Below are 18,701 nucleotides of genomic sequence, written 5' to 3'. Positions count from 1 at the left end.
GGATAGCAGTTTATTTAATGGACACAAAACAAAGTCAAGGTATATGAATACTGCTTGGAAAGGGTCGGATAGCGTATTATTGGAAAGGTTTGGATAGTGTACCTGCAGTCAGTACTAGACCCACTTCTACTGTATGGTGTACACAAACTTGGACAGAGGGTGTACAATCACAAAATCTGTGGATAATGCAGAAGTAGGAACCCTCGTAAGCTATGAAGGGTACTGTAAATTACTTCAGGAAGACAGGCAGGTGCCAGAGAACTGTGGGATAGGTTTTTGAAAAAGTAGGAACGGTAGTACACACGTAGTGTGTTACATGTAGTGTAACCCAAGAGGTTTAACAAAGAGACTGCTAAAAATGCAAATATTTAAATATTTAAATTTATAACAAGGCTAACTTTGTGCCTCATAATTAGGGGTATAGTACAAAAGGTTAAGGGGAATGAATGAAATAGCTCAACGAAACCTCAATTAGGATACAGAGTAATGTCTGCCTTTTTGGGTGTCTCCTTGTAAAAAAAAACGACATCAATGTCATTAAGTATTAATCACTTTTTTTGTTCTTTGATGGAACATGGGCATCGTGGCTAGGTCAGCATTTATTGTCCATCCCCAATTATCCCTGAAAAGGTGGTGCTAAGCCACATTCTTGAACCACTGCAGTCCATGTGGTATAGGTACACCCACAACAAGTTGCAGGATTTTGACCTAGTTAGTGTAAGAACAGCAATATTTTTCCAAGACAGGGTGGTGTTTGGCTTGGAAGGCAATTGGCAGATATAGTTCAAAGTCAGAGGTGAACCTGCAGGTGGTCTTCCCCAAGCATCTGTTGCCCTTGTACTTCTAGGTGGCAGAAGTCATGGGTTTGGAAGGTGCTGTTGCAGATGATTTGGTGAATTGCTGGAGTGCATCTTCTAGAAACACCCCGCTTCCACGATGTACCGGTGGTGGAGGGAATAAATGTATAGAGGCGGATGCGATGCCATGTCTTGAGGAGATGGAACTGATGGTCCCTTCCCAAGAAATAATGGTGTAGTACAAAGCATGCTTATAAATCTAACTGACATAGTACAATAGCACACCTTCAGGAATCCAACATGATTCATCATGGGAAAGATCTTCAAGCTATTGTTGCAAGCAGACTTCATATCTTTCTCCTGTAAGCAATTGTGAATACAGGAGTAAAGTAAATCTGTGATCACCAGAACCCATGGCCAAGCTCTAAAGACTTGGGATCAGAGAACTGACAAGCCAGATATAAAATGACTCAGCAAGTCCTATGCTAACACAATATTATTCAGAGTATGAAATCAAAGGCATCAGCTAGTAAATACTTTCAACCACATCAGAGAACCTTCACTACAATAGCAAATAGCTTTTTATAATGTCAACCTTGATCCAATCGTAGCACTCACCTCTGAATTAGAATGTTGTGGATCAAGTCATACTCAATACTTAACAATCTAAGTTGCCACTTGAGTGCAGTACTGCCTAGCAAGACATTTGGGGTGAGATGTTAAGTCAAGGCCCTGTCAGCCTATCAACTGGGTATATAGAACCAATGGCACTATTCCAAGAGACAAATGGACTTATCCTCACGCCAATCCTTCAAACAATATCACCAAAAATGAATTATCTGGTAATTTAGCTTGGTTTCTTTTGCATACAAAGTACTGTCAAGGAGTAAAAGCTAATCTCCCATTTAAATACCATCTTTAATTGTTGCTCCAGAAATTTGAAGAACCTAAACTAATGCTACTCTGCAGCTCAGAAAGATGTGCAAGTGTGGACCAGAATCACTTCTGATTTTCTTCTTCTTTTGGGAAGGAACTTCATTCTGTTCTCTTATTGGTCACATCCAAGACACCGCTATTTACATAGTTGGGGCATACTCTGGTAAATTAATTTATATTTTCTCACTAAGCATTTCTAAAGCTCTTATTTAAATTTGTGAAATGTATTTATATGGTTTATCCTCTGAACTTTCCAGCATTGCATTTGCTAAGGAAAGACATACAAAAACATTACCCTATCTGTGTGTCCTGCTGCAGTAGCTAGAACTCTTCCTTTCTTCCAATCCCAAACACAAATTGTGTTTTTGGAATCCAGACCTATAGATACCAAACGCTGTGAAGAAGGAAAAATAGAAAATCAAAATTAGGAAAATCTTCTTAATTTTTTTGTTTTCAAAACAAAATTTAATAAATCTTCATCACAAAAGCCCCTTCTTAAAATTTCCATTTTCTACGGAGGAGTTATAATCACTCAAACCTGCCATAACTAACCAACAAAACCATAGACTTCCATTTTCCAATGAGAGGGGAATATTTCTTTACTGAAAAAGGTATTTCATAAAGCCAGCTTACAATTCATGAGTTAAAAAACAAGATTCAGTGGTATTTGGTATCAGCGTGAAACCATGTAATTACTATTGTTGGTAGTTTCAAAATCACTATTTTTAAGTGTGATTATCATATTGTAGTTTTCGGTCTTTCAGTTTGAGTTAGTATGTTCTTAAGCATTTTCTGCTAAAATTGATGGAGGTCATTTTAATAAAAACTAAACAAGTATTATTGTAAACCTGGCAGATTAGTTAAATCAAAAGCATTAATTGAGACAATTAAATAAGCAATTCATTTATAATATGTTAGAAGGCTGGAAATGAAATTTGGAACAATAATGTTTATAACTTTTGTAATTAATAGCTGTGAGAGAAAGATTAATATGTGTTCTCAGGTCACAGAATAAAGAGATAACATGAATGTTAACTTCAATTAGAAGAGGTGAATAAGACCTTGTCTAAGGGACCGCAACTCCAAATGACAGACAGCTAGGTTGACCACTTATTGATCAATACTCAGGCCTACCTCAAAAGCGATTTATTTAGAAAAGAAACATTGTCTTACAGCTGAGGCAACGTGCATAATTAGCTAAAAGCCAAGGTGCTAATTATTTCATTATTGAAAAGTTATGGTTATATGGTTGGTTATTTTTCCAACAGTTGGCTAAGGTGGACTTTCAGTGTTTTAAGATATAAAAAGGCCTTCGAGAATCCATTTTGGAAAAGGGCACAGGGTAGGTAGACGGAGAAAATACTTAAGAACGTACTAACTCAAACTGCAAAACCGAAAAGTACAAAATGCTGTAAACTGTCTTCAAAGTTCTTTGAATGCAACTTTATGACCTGGTCTGAGAAGGGTAGTCAGAAGTCGGTTCAATTGTTAAAGTTAAGCTTTCTTCTAATTATTGCTAATTACTGCTAATTGCTATTAATTGACACTGCTTTTTATCTTTCTGGGTTGTTACCTGTTCAATGGTTAATGAATTTTTTGAGTTCATCATTTTAAGTGTTGTTTCTTTCCATATGCTTAAGTCTCTAGGACCTGATGTAATTAGCGACTGGGGGCTTTCTGCAAACAAGTGAACCTTAGCAGATTTTTATTTTAAAAATCACTTACACTATTCAAAACCTAACACTAGATTTTTTGAAGTATTGCGATGCAACACAGAAAATATCAACATGATCAGTTGTATGGAGATTATTTTGACACTATTATTTTTGATCTGATCCTTAGAACTACACAAGATATTTAAACTAGATTTGTTGTATCTACTTCAGAAATATAATCACAGTATAGATCAGGGTAATGAGATCCACAAAACAGAGCTTTTACAGTGATGAGATTAGGTAAATTAACAAAAGATCCTACACCATGAAAGGATGGACACTTTTTTCAATCACGATAGAGAACAAGGGATATGGACACAATAGTTGTTGTCCTAATAGAAAGCGTATGTGATGGTGTTCAGAGGCATTAGTGGATAGTCGCCCTACTGAAGAAGAAAATGGATTTGATCTCAAAGCATAGTAAAATGTAACTGTAAAAAGTCAAAGAATCTTATCCATTATGGCCAAACTATGCGCAGGAAATGTCACTGGGTTAATTCTGACATCAATAACCAAGCTATAAATGATAATGGGTTGTTGTTGATGGAATTAACTACTAATTTGATTTTGATTTGATTTATGACTGTCACATGTATTGGGATACAGTGAAAAGTATCGTTTCTTGCATGCTATACATACAAAACATACTGTTCATAACATACTGTTCATAGAGTACAAAGGGGAGAAGGAAAGGAGAGGGTGTAGAGTAGTGTTGCAGTCATAGCTAGGCTGTAAAGAAAGATCAGCTTGATAATATATGGTAGGTCCATTCAAAAGTCTGATGGCAGCAGGGAAGAAACTGTTCTTGTAATAACCAATTTGTGCACTTGAACATTTTAAAAGTAAACGACAAATTACATTAAGGACTGGCTAAACTGGTTAGCATTTATGTTCCACTGACACCCAAACCAATGAGCAATGGTCCAACGTCCTTTAATTGACATTTCAACCTAGTCGAGATGCAACTGTGACTAAGATCAGAGATAGTGATGGTAATTATCATTTATACACATTTACTTGTCAGGGATTCAACTAAAGCTTGGGGAGGAATATTCCCATAATTTGTTGGGGGTGGAGGGTGTAATTCACTGGCCTTGTTAGCCCCTGGCAGGAATCCTGATCACCTGCTGAATTGGGTATAAGGCCTAAAATAGATTCCCACCAGGCATGAACACATTAGGGACTCACCCAGTCCACTCCACCAACTTCAACAATTATATAAAACTGCTGATTGTATCTAATTAATGGGCTTGGTGGTCCATTCAGTGGCCTTCTGCTAGTCGCCTAGGTCCCCAGCGGGAATTGCACTGAGTAGGCTTTGGTGCTGGTCATGACCAGCCTGAACCTGGCGTATTGGACCCTGAGACGGGAGTCAAAGAGGTAAGTGCAGTGCCCATGTGCCCCTCTGCCACTGCAAGGCTGCAGAGGGAGGGTCCCCAAGGGTCCTCGGGGTTGGGTGGACTCGGACCGGGGTCAAGGGGAGAAACACAAATCAATTCCAGCATCCTAGATTGCCTGGATCCACTACAGTTTACCTATCGCCGCAACAGGTCTATGGCAGATGCCACCTCCCTGACCCTGGACTCAAAGGTGGAACACTTGGATACAAAAACACCTATGTCAGACTCCAATTTAGTGACCATTATTCCTACAAAACTCATCTCCATACTTTGTGGCCTGGTGCTCACCTGTTCCCTTTGCGACTGGATCGTAGGGTTCCTAATTCGCTGACCGTAATCAATAAGGGTAGACAACACACCTCCCCCATGATCATCCTCAACACCGGTGTCCCAAAAGGCTGTGTCCTCAGCCTCTTACTATAATCCTTATATGCCTATGACTGTGTGGCCAACTGAATTTTCAAGTTTGCTGATGACACCACTGTAGTGGATTGGATCTCAAACAAAGATGAAATGGAGAACAGGAAAGAAGTAGAGAATCTGTGAACTGGTGTGATGACAATAATCCCTCCCTCAATGTCAACAAAACTAAGGACATATTCATCGGCTTCAGGAAGTGTAGTGGAGGACATGCCTGTCTACATCAATGGGGGACGGTGGAACTGGTCAAGAGCTTCAAGTTTCTGATTGATCAGATCACCAACAAACTGTCCTGGTCCCTCCATATCAATGCTATAGTTAAGAAAGCCCACCAGTGCCTCCACTTTTTCAGGAGGCTAAGGGAATTTGGCATATCAGCTATGACTCTCACCAACTCTTACAGGTGCACCATAGAAAGCATTCATTTTGTTTGTATCACAGCTTGGTATGGTTCCTGCTCTGCCCAAGATTGCCAAAAGCTACGAAAGATCATGAACAAAGCCCAGCCCATCATGCAAACCAGCCTCCTATCTACACTGTCTACACTTTCTGCTGCCTCAGAAAAGCAGCCAGCATAATCAAGGACCTCACGCACCCCGGACATACTCTCTTCCACCTCCTTCTGTCACATACAAAATTCTGAGTAAACGTACCAACTGACTCAAGACAGATTCTTCCCCTCTTGCCATCAGACTTTTGAATGGACCTACCTCATATTAAGTTGATCTTTTTCTACACCCTAGTTATGACTGTAACACTACATTCCGCACTCTTTTTTCCTTCTCTATGCTTTGTCTATATGGCGTACCAGAAACAATACTTTTCACTGTATACTAGTACATGTGACAATAATAAGTCAAATCAAAACGTTTCAGTTCCTCTCGTGTAAACAATACAGTTAGAAACAATGGTGTGGGGTACTTTAGATGCATTCAAATGTGAAGGGAAAGGTAAATAAAACATAGCTGACTGTATGCTGAGAAAAAGCCATTAAGCTGTTGATCAAAGGAAACTTAAAACAGTGGACTCCAAAATCCCAATATACATAACTGTGCATCCCTGGAGCGGTCATCATGATTAGTTTTAGTTTCTGAAAACCAGTAATGATTGGCAGTGGCATGATGTCATGCCGGCTGGGAGGGACAATACGTTTAGGGTGAAAATAAAGTTCACTTAAATATATTACATTGTATGCTAATCAGGCTTGCACCCTTAGTGGACCTGAACCTAATTGTGTCATTGGAGAGGGCTGGGAAGATTGCATTTTGAAATCTCACCAGCACAAATCTCATTTTTGGCCTCTTGCAAGCTTTAGCTGCCATTACAGGATTTGTGCCCATGCATAAGTACATTTCTTTTGCCAACTAACATCAATTTAGAGTTCTCAAAGTCCATTTTACTATATAAATATTTGATATGGCACAAAGGCATGGTGGCGCAGTGGTTAGCACTGCTGCCTCTCAGTTCCAGAGATCTAGGTTTGATTCCTGGCTTGGGTCACTGTCTGTGTGGAGTTCACATGTTCTTCCCATGTCTGCGTGGGTTTCCTCCATATGTTCATTTCCTCCCACAGTCCAAAAATGTGCAGGTTAGATAAATTGACCATACTAAATTCTCCCTGAGTGTACCCGAACAGATGCTGGAGTATGGCAACTAGGGATTTTCACGGTAACTTCATTGCAGTGTGAATGTAAGCCTACATGTGACTAACAAATATACTTTAAAAGTCAAACCATCATATCATTTACTTACCTGACCATCGTGATCAAAGGCCAAGCAGGCTATTCCATGTGTGTGCACATCTTTCAGGATAGATATCGTCTGCACATTGTAGGTGTCCCACACACATATATGTGGCTCCTTTCCCACTTGTCCTGTTGCAACTAAAGTTCGTTCTGGGTGCAATGCTAAGCTGTGGATGGTACAGAAAATTTTTTAAAAATGTAATTCAAAACAGCAGCTGACAGGTTCGTAAGTGCAAACAATATGGCTTAAAGCACTACTAGAAATATTATATGCACTGGGTTCTCAAAAGAGGTCCTATCTGATGAGGAGCTGCTTTTGTGTTTCAGACGGTCTTCCAATTATGGAAACCATGTCAACTAAAACAACACTCTGGTCTGTGCTATGCCACAACCATCCTCAGATGAGCCATCTGGAGGAGCAATTTAATTGCACATAGACACTATGTGCTAAATCAGAAATGCGGTGAAGAGGAGTGGCAGCACTGTTTAGAAGATACAAAGGGGAAACTCGCCAAGAATCTTTCAAAACATCTTTAAGCCCACAACTTCCACTGCCTAGATAGACAAAGGCAATGGGTGTATGAGAATGCTACCACCCCTAAGTCCCCTTCAATTTAAACAACATCCTGACTTGGAACTATACTGCTGTTCCTTCACTGTTGCTGGGGAAAAATTATGGAAATCTCTTCCAACAAGTTTGTGAGCTCATGTACACCACACAGACTGCAGTGGTTCAAGAAGGTAGATCACTGCCATCTTCACAAGGGCAACTAGGGATGGACAGTAAATGCTAGCCTTGCCAGCAATTCTGACATCTATTAATAAATTTAAAACAAGTTAGTATGGCAAGCAGAACCTCAAGGTCCAAGATTCTGTTTTCTTCCAGAAGGATAAGCACCCCTAGGGTTCCTACCACTTGAATTACTACACAGCAACTGAGTATGAGACCAATTAATACTAAACTGAGAAGCATGGTCTCGAGAGATTATTGAACATGATGAAAACATAGTGAAATATGTACTTAACTAGACTGGCTAAATATACACTGGAAAGCTTAACCAGGTATTCACCCAATCACATACAGCCACAAAAACAGAAAATGCTGAAAATCTCAGCAGGTTTGACAGATCTGTGGAGAGAGAATGGAGCCAACATTTCGAGTCAAGATGGCCCTTCGGACTGACTCAAAACATTGGCTGTATTCTCGCTCCAGAGATGCTGTCAGACCTGCTGAGATTTTCCAGCATTTTCTGTTTTTGTTTCAGATTCCAGCGTCCGCAGTATTTTGTTTTTATCAGGTATTCATTCACATTGTTTATGCTACCAATAAGGCATAATGAGCCTTATTGTTTGGAATCTAGGATCAGGATTCTCTGACCTCATCAACGGCTGGAATTCTCCAGTACAACTGCAGTGAACGTAGATTTGACTGAGTGCTAAATTCTCCATTCTCACAGGCAGCTGTAGCGGGGCAAATGAGATTGGAGAATTCCGGCCTAGATACTCAAAATCAACACCCAAATACCAGGTCTACCAATAAACATCTTCCTTCCAAAAAGAAGTGATCCTGGTTATTTTCTGCACTTTTGTTTTTTATTCCCCTCCATGGTTACATTCCCTTTTATACACTTGATCAGATGCGACCCATGTCATTGCACCAACTTCTGTCCAAATTTCTTCATTTTATATACCACTTTTTAGTAGTTTAAAACAAAACTTCCTTAAAATTTAGCATCCAATTAAATTTTATGAAACTATTCTGAGCAATAAAAGCTAAATTATCCTTAAACCTCAGCCTTGGCTCAATGATAACACTCAAGTCTCAGGGACAGATGATTGAAAGTTCAAGCCCCACTCAAGACACCAAATTGCTGCACTGGTGAAGTGTTAATATTGCAGTTACCTATATTTCAAATGAGCCACTAAACCAAATTCTCACCTACCTTCTCAAGCGGATATAGCACGTTACATGATTCACTGAGCAGCAGGGGAGTATTCAATATTTATACTTTAACTAACATCTCTAAAACCTATTACCTGATTGCTTATCTTTAAGTTGTTTGCTGTGTCCAAACTAGCTATTGCATTTCCTTGCATTAGTGGCTTCACTTCAAAAGTACTTTATTGGCAGTGAAGTGATTTGGAATGACCTGAGTGATGAAGATTCTTCACTAATGCAGCTTCTTTGCTTCCCCTACTCAACTCACTGTCAATGTGTTTTCCTCTCTGCCAGATTAACAATACGATCTGTGCCTGGCCAGTGGGCTTGTCCTAATGTCACCTCTGAAACGTTACTCAACCATAACTGCACAAATAAAAGCAAGTTGCTGTGTTGCCTTGTTGCTCTCAAATCCATATTCCTTTTATCTCCATGCTGTTTTTTCCCCTTTCGCAACCTTGTGCTCCTCCTTCATTCTTTGACTGGCAGCAATTTCAACTGAAACGCAAACTTATAAATTAAATTATGCAAATATCTGAGATTGTGTATTTTACTATAATACTGTATTGGCCCACTGTGATATTATAAACTACTATTCTGCTCATTTACAGTCCTCTTTTCCAATATGTGACCTCCATCAATTCCAGCATTGGTGCCATTAAGTTCTGGGATGTGTTCTGTTCTTGTCTAAATTCTTCAGGCTACATCTTCAGACTAATGTCAAGCAAATGTATACCTCACAGCCTCAGGCGTATCTTCACTGACGGTCATTTACAACAAGCTCCAGATACCAACCTTAAGCCTTCTGTAAAAGTGTTTTAGCTACTAAATCCCTTATACTTCCACAGTTAAAACCCAAAGGCACTACATTAGATCTCATCTCAGAATTAATGACTGCAAATTTTCTGAACAAATAATGAAAACACAAATGCATTTACAATAGAAATTAAACTGATCAGTTTCCTTGAATTAAACTAAATGGTTACAAATTATATGAATTTAAACTTGTCAATGCATAATTCTTGCTCCTTGTTCTTTAACTTGTGAATTCAATACCGACCAAACCAGCTGCTAATAATTCCTGGCTTTGAATAACTGGCTGTCCAAATACTAATTTATAAAATTCTCAAGATGTTGGACCACCTTTTCTAATCAACTGCTTTCCAGCTGAGTCTCAATTTTCCTTATGCTCATTTGAGAAAGTCTTGCAATCTTTGTTATGTTTAATGTATTATCTTAATACAAATGCTTTATCTTAATATAAACTTTAGGAGACAATCAATGGAACTTTTACATCGAATAAATCTGGGAATGCATTGCTGACTGCAACAGGTACATATTGATTTACTGTTACAAAAGGCTAGGTAAAATACTGCAATTTTGTCAGAGACACTTTCACTGAATCAGGTAACACTAATTCATACAAACAGTATTATCTAGTCAGTGTTTATCAAACTTTTCTTCTGGCGACCCACTTTTACTAAATGGCCGTCCCTCGTGACACACATCATAGGGGATGTGTGATGAAATACAATCTTTCTACTTTGTACTAACATTATACAGTACATTAAACTTGAGGAGGTCTGTTTCAAATCCACTTTCCAACAGAAAGGAGATTAGAGTTAGTATTTTGCGAACTCCTCTTGTCAACTTGTACATTCAAATCAAGTGTCCGAAATCAGACAATCCATTCATTTGCTGTGCATCCACCATCCACAGAAAACTGACTGCATTTTATTTGTGACAGATTTTTCATTTAAGGTGCATCTTTTGAATGCAGAGCTCACCAGATCAACGTGCTGTTCTCAGGTGGAAACTTAATAGCTGATTATCTCTATCTGTTCCATCCCATCAATAAACCTTCTTGGTCGGTGGGATATGTCACATCAATAACTACATGTTGCTGCATCCATTGAAGTCAAAGAACAAAGAACAAAGAACAACCCAGCACGGGAAACAGGCCCTTCGGCCCAACGAGCCCGTGCCGCCGCATCACCCTACACCTATTCTACCCTGCATATCTACGAATGGAACCCCTAACTTAGCCAGATTCAGGGGAGAATAGTGTCAATTTGGTAAAACCAATCAGCCTAAGAGCACATCTTTGGGGTGTGGGAGGAAACCGGAGCGCCCGGAGGAAACCCACGCAACCACAGGGAGAATGTGCAAACTCCCACAGACACAGGCCCAAATCCATGTATCTGCACAGCTAGCAGTGCTAGTCACCGAGCTGTTGCGGCGCCCGTCTACCGGTCCAGGATCAAGCACACACACCGACACAAAGTACTAGGCCACTCCCGGAACTTCCAAGAGCAGCCCACGCACGACCCACCGTGTGCATGCCCCTCATTTGACACGAGGTGGACCTCCACCTGCGGAATAAAGTCGGTGGTTAATGTGTCTATTATCCTTTCTCACCCGCAGTTGTAATTTATTTTTAAAAATGAAGCATCCCAGTGGTTTTCCTGTTTTTCAGATGTCATCTCATTTCGAAATTGATTCAACAGCAAAATATTTTTATCCACATAGGAAAAATAAAGAGTTGAATTGTGAGATAGTGATGATACGTATCAAACTCTGAAGTTATAACTTGCCTTCACAGCAGGAAATTCGAGACTCAGGCAGTCAACTGACCAGGCAAGCTACAATACTGATGCTACAGTCCCAATCTAAATGAGATTTATATTTAAAAATACACCTTTTTCCCAATACTTATCTTTTCCTTTTGTAAAGTGCGAGTAACTTGAATTGTATCAGTCAATACTCAAGTTTTTCCTCCACTCCAAAAGTCATGCTAGTTATGTCATTATCTGAGAAACCCTCATTTTCATACTGCCTTCTACAAAATGTACGCTATAAACAGAATATCCCGCTTTTTTAGACAGGACCACAGAACATCCAGCATTTACTTTAAACAGGATCAGTTTATAGGGCAGCAAGAATTTTCCCAGCAACCCATTTTCAACAGCCCACCACCCACCCACTGATCACAGCCCCCACTTTCAAAACCCTGATTTGGTTTGTGTATAAAGAATGAACTTTCATCTGGTTTCCAAGTATTTGTTTAGAAAATCCATACTGAGACATGATACATACAAATTTAATGCCTTTTCACATAAAAACCTCTCAAATATTTCACAAAACAAAATTCCTGCAGAATCTTTCAGATTCTGTGCTACAATGCTATTGCATAAGGCATTATTATATTTCATTCCAGTGTTGAAGTCTTCACTGGATAGAATAATGTCGAAAACAAATGTATGCTTTTTTTTAAAGAGTGCTTGGGCAATTTGTGAAAGTGTGTGGAGCCTTTAAATTACTTCACAAAAACAAAATGAAGAGGGCAGACATGTGAATGGCTGATACAAGTAGTTTTTGGGTTGCTGGGCAGATGTACAGTTTAGAGAAAATATTGATCAACACTGTCCACTTTAATTAACAAGAGAATAATTTGCTGATAATGCCAAACCACATAGACAGATAACTAGTATGCTTAATATAAATTCCGAACAAATTAAAGCAATTAGATTCAGAAACCACAATATTTTAAACTGGATAAACGAAAGGAAATGAACATGGCTTCAAAGTATTGAGTGCAACAATGCACACTGCAAAACTTGATAAAGTTTGCACAATTACAACTGAAAGCAACAAGTTGCACTATCTACAAGAAGTCAGCTAATACTTGTGTAGTGGTCTTAAGACAAGAAATGATAGATGTTATTGAAATTAATATCCGCAGTCCATATAATCTTCAAATTGTCCTTGTCCCATGTGATCACCATCCTTTTTCATTAGCTAATGAAAAAGCCATCTATCACTGCAATTTTTCTGTATCATTGGCAGGCATTCAACGGGTACTCATCTTTACTCCTACATGATTTTAGAGCACGAAGCTACTTAGTCTTTTTTAATAGAAAACATATTAATGAACATTTTAAAAGCAGCCTGTGATTGATCATTTTACTTCAGTGATTAGAACATTTATGAAACATTGGTTATAGCTATTGCACAGGCTTTTAGAATGGTCCTTTAAAGTTTTAATGCACTTAAGTAGCTTTCAGATTACATAACATCCATTAACATATTACTTGGACAAAGGCACTTGAACTTTGATCAATCATTCCAACATAGTACAAAAGCATCATTGCAGAGTTTTGTCAAAGAAACGGTATTGCTTTTCACAAGGGAATTTCATTAACTCTGATTATGCTCGACCACATGAAGGAAATGATCCAAATTTATTTTTTCCCTTTCTAATGGATAATTAATTTTTCTGTTGAAGTTTAAAACACAGCAGCATACACTCCAAAACAGTTGTTCCACTCCAATTAACTCAAAGTGGTTGACTATCCTGTCAGCAATTTTCCCCCAATTGGAATCGAGTAAGCTGCACTCCAAGTATATGATCATAAATATGTGGAATTCAGCCTTCTTCCACTTAACCCAAGCATGCAGTATAATTTTTTTTAATCAAAAGGGCTTAGCAAGCCAGCATTTATAGGATGCAATAAAGATTAGTTCACATTTAATGGAATTACAAACCTGATCACAGGTCTTTTAAATGTAATTAGCGGGCTTGAAGCCCAATTCAACAGGCTCCCGTATTCCTCCCCCCACCAGCCAGAAGTGCTCCAGATGCCGATTACACATGGTCTACAGAAGCATGAACCTGGTGCCATGGATTCTGAGAGGAGGCAAACAGAGAGCTGCAGCCTCCAACTGTTCCCTTGTGTTCCTCTGCTGCTAACAGGTTGCAGAGGGAGGGTTCCTTAAGGAACATGGGGCTGACCTTGTGGGGTCTCCACCAGGCTGATAGTCTATTAGCTGCACTTGCCCTCGTTGCCCTGGAGAAAGTGGAAGGTGGGATGAAGTCTCTGGCTAGATGGTGGGTTGGGTCACCCTCATGCCTGCTTGGTAAGAGGAGGGGGGAAGTGACCTGTGGGGGAAGATGCTGCTCTGTGGTGAGGGGTGGGATGCTCCCGTTATCATTGGGGGTTGCTGTGTTCATTGTGGGGGGGGGGGGGGGGGGGGGGACATGTCTCTCAGCACTGAGATTGGGGCCCCTGATCTTTGAAAAACCAGGCTGGCTAGTGTGTTTTAACATTATGAATATTGGGGAGGGGGGTTGTTGCAACTAGTGAAGCAATTGGTATCCCATATTTAAACATGATTACTAGGCCTTTACACCTGATAATCCTCCTTTTGTTAAACTGTCCATTACATCAGCATGTGTGAATCACGACAGATTCCCCATGACAAGCACCTAGCAACCAGAATCCACTGGAGGCACACAGATGAGCACAGCCCCTTGGGGGAGAGGATCAAGACCATAGAGTGCATTTGGGGAAGTTCTGTGGGGCTAGGAGGGGAGCTCTATGGTGGGCAGGAAGGGTTCTACTTTTAATTTTTTACATCAGGGTACCCGTAGAACATAAATTGCTGCCCTGAGTCAGGGTCTAATGGACTCACTTTGTTTTCTCTAAGACTCTAAAAATACAGCGGAGGAAGCTGCCAAGGGGGCCAGCAGCTTCCACCTTATTTTCCCACCTGCTGTGCCACTCTGCCAGAAAATGAGAAAATTCTGCTATTGACCAGAAAGCCAATTTCCCATTATTATCTCATTCCCTTATTCTGGTCATCCATGTGATTTTCACATCCCTTCTACCATCTGGCAGTCCTTTGCTCCATAATAATGTTGCTTACACACAAGCAACTATCTGCTTCATATGCTTCCAACGCTAAGTATTTATTGAGCATTTTCAGTAATTTGGGGTCCTAGCATACAATTATACAAACCTACAGTGCAGAAAGAGGCCATTCAGTTCATCGAGCCTGTACCAACAACTATCCCACCTGGCCCTAGCCCCATAATCCCACATATTTAACCTACTAATCCTCCTGATACTAAGGGGCAATTTACCATGGCCAATCAACCTAACCAGCACATCTTTGAAATGTGGGAGGAAATTGGACACCTGGAGGAAACCCACTCAGACACAGGGAGAATGTGCAAACTGCACCCAGACAATCACATGGAGCCGGAATTGAACTCGGGTCCCTGGTACCGTGAGGCAGCAGTGCTAACTATTGTGCCTCCGTGCCACCCTACAAGCCCTCTGTGTTCCTATTGCTCTTGAAATGCCTCTCACACGATTTATGTCTACCATTATTTCTTTGGACACACAGAGATTTTCTGCTAAGGATACAGTTTTCCAACATCATGCAAATTTGTTGCTCCTAGATATCCTGAGGATACACAGTTACATGTCACATCCATTACAAGGTTCCTTGTGCTGCCAGTCTTCCAATTTAAAAAGCTATGTACTGTTAACCTATACTTCCACTAGCAACTAACTCTCAAGAACTTCAAGCAGGACAGCATATTTCCAATGTACTGAATAAAAATTGGCCCAAAATTTCCACAGATATGACAAAAAATAAAAAGTGCTAACTTTGTCTGCAACCCACCACCTGCAGCATAAGACAGGGAACCACTGTTGTGCATAATCCCACTCTACTGATTTGTACATAATGACAGATTAACAGACAATAGTTTCTTAACACCCACAGTTTACCAGTTTTGGACCTACAATCTTTTTTAAACTTTGTAATTTAATTCACTCAGAGTACAACTTTTCACTCCTTGCCCTACATGTGGAATATGCAATATTCAGCCTCCTGGTACCCTCCTTCCTGCACCACCTGAGGAATCACAAATGTTAAACATATGATTGAACAAGCATATAAGGATAAATGCAGCAACTAAGTTTGATGGTGGGAAAGATTTTAGTGATGATAATCCAAGACAAAATTAGCAGTCGTGTGTACAAGTGAGGATTAATTAGGGAAAGCCAGCACAGATTTGTTAAAGATTAATCATGTTTGTTTTGGATGAGGTAGCAGAATAGATGAAGAAGATAGTGTTATTGGAACTGCACTCAATCAGGCATTCCATCACACTCCTGATTTGTGCCTTGTAGAGAATAGCTTTGGGGATTTAGGAGGCAGGTTACTTACTATAGAATTCTAAGCCTCTGATCTGTTCTTGTAGTTAGTTTTTATATGGCTGGTCGAATTCAGTTTCTCATGGCAATTCCCAGGATACTGACAGTGGGGGATTCAGTGATGGTAATGCCATTGAGTGTCATGAGGAGACAGTTAGATTTCCTCTTATTGGAGATGGTCATTGCCTGGCAGTTATGTTGTGTAAATGTTCTTACCACTAATCAGCCAAAGCCAGGTAGATGCCAGTTTTGAATCAGAATTGTTACAGCACAGAAGGAAGTCATGTGGCCAACTGCGTCTCCACCAACTCTCCAAATAAGCAATTTACACAGTGCTGTTCTCATGCCTTCTCCACCATGCAGATTGATTTTTTTCAAATACTCATGCAATTCTCCTTTGAATGCCTCAGTTGAACCTGCCTCCACCACAGCCACAGGGGTTGCATTCCAGACGCTATCTGCTCGCTGTATGAGAGTGTATTTTTTTCATATTGCTTTTGCCAATCAGTGCCCTCTCATTCATGGTCATTCCACAACTGGGAACAGTTTCTCACTATCTATCCTAACCAGACGTTGCATGATTTTGAAAACCTCTATCAAATCTCTACTCAGTCTTTTCTCCAAGGAAAACAGTGTCAACTTCTCCAATATTACTTCCATAACTGAAGTTCTTCATCCCTGCAACCTTTTCTCATAAACCTCTTCTGCATTCTCTCCAATGCCTTTGCATCCTTCTTAAAATGCAGTGCCCAGATGCAGTGCCAATATTCTAGCTAAGGTCTAACTAGTGTCTTATGCAAGTTCAACATAATCTCCTTATCCTTGTACTCTATGCCCCTATTAGTACAGCCTTGGATACTGTATGTGTTATTAACTGCTCTCTCAATTTGCCCTGCCATCTTTAATGAATTATGCAAATATACACTCAGATCCCACAGCTCTTGCACCCCCTTGAAGTAGTGCCTTTCACTTTCTTCATCTCCCATTTCTCTGTAATGAATTTCATCTGCCACATATCGACCTATTCCACTAAGTGGTCTATGTCCTTTTGAAGTTCTATACTGTCCTCCTCACAATTTACAATGCTTCCAAATTTTGTATTTTTCACAAATATGAAATGGTTCCCTTTTCACCAATGACTAACTGTTAATATATATCACAAAAAGCAAGGATCCCAATACCAACCTCTAGGGAACTCCATTACAAACGTCCCTCCAGCCTGAAAAACATCCATTAACCATTAATCTCCATGTCCTGTCACTCAGCCAATTTTGTTTCCATGTTGCTGTTGTCCATTTTATTCCATGATGTATAACTTTGCTCATCAGTCTGTGTTTGATCCTGTATCAAATGCTTTCTGGAAGTCCATGTACATCACATCAAGAGCATTCCCCTCATCAACCCTCTCTGTTACCTCTTTGAAAAGCTCCAGCAAGTTAGTTAGACATGATTTTCTCTTAAGAAATCCTTATTGACTGTCCTTACTTCACGCACATTTGTCCATGTGATTATTAATTCTGTCTTGAATTTAGTTTACGGAAATTTCTCCAGCACCAAAGCTGAACTGATTGGCTTGTAGTTGCCTGCTGTACAGGGCATAACGTTTTACAGTTCTCCAGTCCTCTGGCACCACTCCTGAGTCAAAAGAAGACCAAAAATTATGACCACTGCCTCTACCATTTCCACTTCCCTCCATATCCTTGGATGTTTCTCATCCTGTCCCAGTGCCTTTTCAACTCTAAGTACAGATTACTAATCCAGTACTTCATCCTTACCAATTTTTAACCCTCTTAATGACTGAATTTCCTCCTCTTTCACCATGCTCTTGGAAGATGCTCTTCCTTAGTAAAGACAGTTGCAAAGTATTAATTTAATACCTGAGCCATGCTCCTTCCCTCCATGTGTAAAATTCCTTTTACATCCCTAATCAGCCTTACTCCTTCTTTGCCAATATTTTACTATTTATATGCCTATAGAAGACTTTGTTATTCCTTTTATGGTGGCTGCCAGTCTTTTTTTCATACTCCCTCTTTGTTGCTCTTACTTGTTTTTTCATCTCCCCACTGAACCTTCTGTATTCAGCCTGGTTCTCAATTGTATTTTCTACCTGACATATATCATAAACACACTTATTCAATTTTTTTCTCTTAATGACTATCTTCTTTGTCATCCAGGGATCTCTGGCTTTGTTTGCCCTATTTTTCCCTTTTGAGTGAATACGCCTTGATCATGCCCAAATCATCTCATCTTTGAAAGTAATCAGCTACCGTTTTTCCTGCCAATCTTCAGCTCCAATTTATTCAGCCCAGATCCATTCTTATACCATGCAAATTGGTTCTCCCCCAGTTAATTATTCTCACTCTGGAATGTTCATTGTCCTTTCCCATAATCATCCTAAACATTATAATACAATTACCCCAGTTCCCAAAATGTTCTCCCACTGATATACGGTCTTCATGGCCCACCTCATCCCTCAGAGCTAAATTGAGCAGTATTTCATTTCTCATTGGACTGGGCAAATAATGCTGCTAAAAGTTCTCTTCAACACACTGTGTAAACTCTTGGCCATCTTTGCCCTTTACACTACCGCTAACCCAATCTACATTTGGAGATTCTTGTCCCAATTACTTTAATTTCTGCACCTCTCTAATAACCCTGAAAACTTATTCCTCTACATCCTTCCCACTAGTTTGTGGCCTATACACTACAAGGAGCAATATAATTGAACCTCTTGTCTCTTAG

The 18,701-nt window shown here is 39.8% G+C and overlaps 1 protein-coding gene across 4 annotated transcripts in view; it reads right to left on the bottom strand.

Annotated features, from left to right (window-relative positions):
• Positions 1-18,701, bottom strand: part of LOC145352499 (echinoderm microtubule-associated protein-like 5) — a 153,362-nt gene that overhangs the window by 131,265 nt on the left and 3,396 nt on the right. For 3 of the 4 annotated variants that reach the window (XR_013888545.1, XM_080202439.1, XM_080202440.1), the window contains exons 2-4: positions 7,021-7,180; positions 2,029-2,127; positions 1,083-1,157 (exon numbers count right to left, since the gene is read on the bottom strand). Coding sequence is in view for 3 of the 4 variants with exons in the window: in XM_080202439.1 (XP_080058565.1) it covers positions 1,083-1,157; positions 2,029-2,127; positions 7,021-7,180 (334 nt within the window). In the remaining variant the exon portion in view is untranslated. The remainder of the gene's footprint in view (positions 1-1,082; positions 1,158-2,028; positions 2,128-7,020; positions 7,181-18,701) is intronic. The other variant, XM_080202441.1, reaches the window with a different exon arrangement.

This window comes from Carcharhinus amblyrhynchos, chromosome 14 (genome assembly GCF_965287045.1).
Source record: "Carcharhinus amblyrhynchos chromosome 14, sCarAmb.v2.hapA, whole genome shotgun sequence".
Lineage (NCBI taxonomy): Eukaryota > Metazoa > Chordata > Chondrichthyes > Carcharhiniformes > Carcharhinidae > Carcharhinus > Carcharhinus amblyrhynchos.
The sequence above is the reverse complement of the archived record's forward strand: the minus strand, read 5'-3'. Positions and strand labels throughout refer to the sequence as shown.